General features: G+C 36.3%; 1 protein-coding gene across 1 annotated transcript in view; it reads left to right on the plus strand.

Annotated features, from left to right (window-relative positions):
- Positions 1-4,725, plus strand: part of LOC107703471 (glycerol-3-phosphate acyltransferase 3-like) — a 9,035-nt gene extending 4,310 nt beyond the window's left edge. Inside the window, exons 6-13 of the mRNA XM_016506086.1 lie at positions 126-129; positions 376-516; positions 604-719; positions 805-860; positions 1,413-1,498; positions 1,589-1,717; positions 3,621-3,700; positions 4,071-4,725. Coding sequence (XP_016361572.1) covers positions 126-129; positions 376-516; positions 604-719; positions 805-860; positions 1,413-1,498; positions 1,589-1,717; positions 3,621-3,700; positions 4,071-4,188 — 730 coding nt within the window. The 3' untranslated portion in view covers positions 4,189-4,725. The remainder of the gene's footprint in view (positions 1-125; positions 130-375; positions 517-603; positions 720-804; positions 861-1,412; positions 1,499-1,588; positions 1,718-3,620; positions 3,701-4,070) is intronic.
- The last annotated feature ends 1,167 nt before the right edge of the window (positions 4,726-5,892 follow it).

Below are 5,892 nucleotides of genomic sequence, written 5' to 3' on the forward strand. Positions count from 1 at the left end.
TAATTATTTTTTTTGTATATATATATATATATATATATATTATATATCTGTTTTGGCATTTTGCATATCCTTTGCAGCACTTTACTAATTGTTTTGGGTGCTTGAAGGTAAAACATGCCTAAAAGTTATGTGGGTTTTTGTAAACCACGAATTCCAAACTGTATTTTGCCAACCAAATGAATAAAACAAGCTAAAGAATGACTGAAGTAGATACAAGCAATTCAGTGACAAGATGAAGAAGTAAGAAGTGCTAGAAATTATGATGGCTTGCAATGTATTTGCTAAAACTGAGATGGGGACTGGGCCATTATTATGTCTCATTGTCATTCTCGGCCCATGCACACACCTCTTTCTTTTGAACACTCACTAATATAGTCAAATGACCGCTGTTTCTTATATTTGTCTCATGGGATGCATAACAGAGAGAATCGGCCAAAAAAAGGAGGTATCTGTGTTGCCAACCACACCTCCCCGATTGACATTGTCATTCTGGCGAATGATGGATGTTATGCTATGGTGAGTCTCGCTGACTATATCAGCTGTGTGACATTGTGTGTCTGTAGAAGGTCTCAGGTGTCTTTAACTCAATTTCATTCTCCTCAGGTAGGTCAAGTTCATGGAGGCCTCATGGGGGTCATCCAGAGGTCAATGGTGCGGTCCTGTCCCCATGTGTGGTTTGAGAGATCTGAGATGAAAGATCGCCATGCGACTGCCAAAAGGTAACAAAGTGTGTGTTGATCAGTATTGTGGAGTATAACATGTCCTTGCTTAGGGCATAAAGCCTCAATTTTGCTTTTTCCACAGGTTGAAAGACCATATTGCTGATAAAACTAAGCTGCCAATCCTGATCTTCCCAGAGGGTAAAAGTTATATTCATGTGATTTTGTCCTTATGCAAGTCTCTAGTAATGCGATAATTATGCAGTATCAATCTACTGTAAAATAAAGTATAAATATGGAAGCTTGTTTCTGCCATAGAATAAAAAAAAAACTTTTTTTCTCACAATATAAACTCAGAAAATGCAAGATATAAACTTGCAGTTATGAGAAAAAAATATTACCTTTTTGATTCTTTATTCCATGGCAGAAAAAAAACCAGAACAAAAAAAAAAAATACAGAATTGTGAGATGAAAAATGTCAGAATTGCAAGATTTAAACTCATAATTGCAAGTTTATAACTTGCGATTCTGAGGAAAAAAGTCAGAATTGTAAGCTGTAAACTTCCATAAAATGCTGTAAAATTCAGAGAAAATTACATTTGATTTATTCTGTGGTGGAAACAAGCTTTCATATATAAGTATAAATCACAATAGACATTTAATTTATATACAGTACATATTACACATTTATTTGAATAAATCTCTATCATTTGTTATCCTATTCCCTATGGTCTGTCTTTGTGTTTATTGTAGGAACTTGCATTAATAATACGTCAGTCATGATGTTCAAGAAGGGAAGCTTTGAAATCGGTGGAACTATATACCCAGTAGCAATCAAGGTATCGAGTACCAACAACCCAGTGTTTTCCTACAGCAGTATTACGGTTACCCTCTGAAATGGAAACACTTCATTTACTTCTCTCTTGCAGTATGACCCTCAGTTTGGAGATGCCTTCTGGAACAGTGCCAAGTACAACATGGTGAGCTACATCCTCAGAATGATGACAAGCTGGGCCATTGTGTGTAACGTGTGGTACCTCCCACCTATGACTCGACAGGTAAGCAGGAATATCCATCTATTTATCCATTCTCCAAAACTGCTTGTCCTGTTTAAGGTCACAGGGAAGCTGGAGCTTAAGCAGAAACATGAATTAGGGTAATTTTTGATATTCGAGGAAAACAGTAAAAAATACACACACACACACACACACATATATATGTGTGTGTTTTATACATGGGAACCCCTTCAATTCTGTTAAAAAGCATCCCAGAATTAGGCCCGTCGCAATAATCAATATATCGACTTATCGCGTAATATATGTACATGACCTCAATCATTTTTGGTGACGCAATATGTCACCCATTATATCTACTTAAATTAATGTCACCGTTTTGTACATTCCACTTGCACCTGTTTCTTTTGCAGCTTCTCGTGCATAATGTGGTGTAGTCATGAGGTGCTAGTTCAAATTTTAAAAATGCTTCTACAAACAAAGTTTCATCTGCAGATATGGCCTTGTTTAGGGATCTGTGCCTTTGTGCATACGGACATCTGACTGCTGAGTAGTGATTGTGTTTTTACGACTTATGACTGGTTTTGTGGTCCAGGGTCACAAATATGTCAAACCAAATCAACTAAGTTTGTTATATATGGATGGAATGCTGATTTTTAATTTCATATTAAAGTTTGAAGAAGCATTTCCTAACGGGAAGGGTCTGTGTCTCTTTCAGTGCGAAGAACTGGCTTAGTGATGTGGTTCATATTACATGCTACAGAATATGTGTCAGAGCCCTGTCTGCTACCATCCGCTATCATAATAAGTGAGTCAGTGCTTCTTTTTTATCCCAGTCTTTCCAGGCATACATCAAATGTCATTAACTGTGGGGGAAAAAAAACAAAAACAAAAACAAAACAAATATATATGAAAAAAAGACTGGAAAAGTCCAAAGAACTCACAAATGTGAAATGTTTGTCATGTTCTGACCATAAAGAGTAGTTTAAACCACAATTAATGGTCAGGGCTAGGCCTTTTGCAATAATCAATATATCGACTTATCGCGTAATATATGTACATGACCTCAATCATTTTTGGTGACGCAATATGTCACCCATTATATCTACTTAAATTAATGTCACCGTTTTGTACATTCCACTTGCACCTGTTTCTTTTGCAGCTTCTCGTGCATAATGTGGTGTAGTCATGAGGTGCTAGTTCAAATTTTAAAAATGCTTCTACAAACAAAGTTTCATCTGCAGATATGGCCTTGTTTAGGGATCTGTGCCTTTGTGCATACGGACATCTGACTGCTGAGTAGTGATTGTGTTTTTCAGCAATACAGTGCACCCTTAATTTACAGAGAAAAGAAGGTCCGGGAAAAATCTATAGATGGAAAAATCTCCATACAAGTTCTTTGTGCATTTTTCTTTTTTTCTACTTGTTACTTTGCACTTTTTGTTAGAAAATGTTTATTTACTATTTATTCAGGTTTTTTAAGGAATCTAATATTTTGATACTTAATTTCCATAATCTAAATATTCTTAAAAATGAAAAGTTTGTTGTCATTTGGAAGTGTGTAGGCCTTCTTGCATTATTATGCTGTTACATTACGATTATATATTCAGTGGCATAAAATGGTCTTAAAATGACAATAATATCGCTTATCGCAATTATTTCTGGGGCAATATATCGCACAACAAAAAGTTGTTATCGTGACAGGCCTACCCAGAATGCAACAGTGCATGCAGAGCTGTGGTATAAGCATGGGGTTACTACTAACTACTTTAAAGAAATTTCAATGTAAGATAGGTGTGATTTGTTTAACACTTTTTCCCCACTTCCATTTGTGTTACTACTTAGTTTTACTGACTTTGTTGAGAAATGTAGGTGTTTCTAAACTTTTGACTGGTAGAGCCTTCCCATCTTTTTATTGTATCTGTATATCTGAATATGTGTTTTGTAGGATGGAGAGGATGCTGTTCACTTTGCTAACAGAGTGAAATCAGCCATAGCACAGCAGGGAGGTCTGGTGGATTTGTCCTGGTAAGTATGCAAACAATCCTACACAACATATTACAACCAAATGTTAGTATAAAAAAAAACTGATTTTTTTTTTTTACATTTACCATAAATATTAAAAACATATATATTTTTTTATGACTTTAGTATTTTTTATGATAATTATTAGAATTATTTGTTATTTTATTCTCTGAAAAAACCCCCAATTATGATTAAATATGTACTGTAAATATGCATTAAATAATTAAATGTCTGTAGAATGCCTATAGAATGTATATTTATAGTGCATGACAAAAATGATGGCCAATATAATCTTGGCAGGACCAAATATTGGCCTTGCTAATATGAGTCTTTCACAAATTTTTAATATTCACAAAGTATAATTGTGTTACAGGGATGGAGGACTGAAGAGGGAAAAGGTGAAAGAATCATTTAAGGAGGAGCAGCAGAAGATGTACAGCAGTATGATCGTAGGCTTAGACTGTCATGAAGCCTCTGAAGGTCCCGTGTAAATTTCATCTCACACTATTTATGAACTTGATCTGAAAGTATGAAACAATTCTAGCTCAGCCACCAGACACAATCATTCAGCATCCATCGGCACAGTGCGATGCTGCACCTTTTGATTCAGCTATATTTTATTTAACTGGAAAAATTTTTCTTGAGATCTGAACTTGTAATTCTTTGGCCGTGTTTTTAAATGTGTACATAAATCTTTAAAATAGTGATGATATATTGTTACATGACTTAGTGAAACACTTTGTTTTTTTCCGCTTTGTTCTCAATCGTTGTTGGGAGTTAGTATGCCTAGTTTCCTTTACAATACACTGTATAGATTTGCATGTTAAAATATTCACTTCATCTTCATATTGTATTCCTGTTACATGATTTCTTAAAGATCCTAAAGCTGCACACACTTTTCTCAGGTCCAGTGAGCTGTTCTTGTGTGGACACTAGAGGTCACTCTTACCAAACAAAAAAAAATTCGAGCCACATCAGACAGCTCACTATCATGATTGCCTTTCCTAAGAAAATAATGAAATTAAATATTCATCTCTCAAAGAATCAGTCATTTTATTTAACATGATATTTAGCAGTCCTATAATAAAATCACTCCTATTCTCAAAGTACACAGCGTGAGCAAAACCAGTGTAGAATGTAAATATACAACAATTACATTAAGCCTTTTCAGCCCTCTGTGAAAAGGCAAATCTGTCTCCCTTGTGTCAATTAGTGATGGGTGATGCACAAAGCACCATTGAGCTCTTGATTGTAGGAGCACCAGCTCATTTTACTTAGAGCTCCACTGAAATGCCTGCCATTATAAAGTCATTAGGCGCTAAGATTTCGCTGCAGAAAGTGGACAGAAAGTTTCCCAGCACAGGAAAAGGAGAGGGTGAAGTCACGGTAAATTCAAAGAGGGGACAGTGAGCAATATGTGCTTGCTGCGATGGCAGTTTAATAAAGAAAGCATAGAGTGTGAAATAGAACATAGTTATTCTCTGGCACAGAGGGCTGGAGCAGGCTTAGCTTTCTCTCTTTCTCTCCGTCTCATCCCCAGACGATCCTCCAGCCCCCATGAAAGGCAGCAGCGGGCTTTAATAACAGTCCTGCAACTTAAATTGCTTGAACAGAAATGTTTGTTCTCCCCTAACAGGATTGTAAATTATTAATCGGATCTCAAGCCGATTTTATAACCTGATTGTTGAGGTGGGATTCTCCACGAGCAGTGCTCTGGCACACCATTTACTGTGATGTATGTGTCTGCACATATTTATATCCAATTTAATGTGATTCGGATAGATTTCAAAGCGACATCATAAAAAGCATGGAAGTGGCCCCGGCAGAGCCTCGAATGTAGACTCCGTGCGTCTCGGTATTTTGATTCGATTTTCCCGATTTCTGTTTTTACCCAGATGTGATCTATACAAATGTAATGCCAGTACACTCAGTAAATATGAATAAATCTCTAAATTAGATCATTTTTCTGGAGAATGTAGTTCAAGCTGGACATCATTTTAAATCACAGTTTGCCTGGAACTGACTGGCTTACCTAATCAGAAGGGTAAATGACCTCGCTTCTGCCGAGGACCTGCCATTAGTTAGAGCCGAATGTTTTTTAAATACATTGTTCTACCATCGTTTCTGTGACTCGAGTGGACCTCCTACTCTAATGCATGAGATCTTGAGGTACAATACGTCTCTGAGGAAAAAAT

The sequence above is a fragment of the Sinocyclocheilus anshuiensis genome, unplaced genomic scaffold, assembly GCF_001515605.1.
Source record: "Sinocyclocheilus anshuiensis isolate Anshui unplaced genomic scaffold, SAMN03320099.WGS_v1.1 scaffold330, whole genome shotgun sequence".
Taxonomy (NCBI): Eukaryota; Metazoa; Chordata; class Actinopteri; order Cypriniformes; family Cyprinidae; genus Sinocyclocheilus; species Sinocyclocheilus anshuiensis.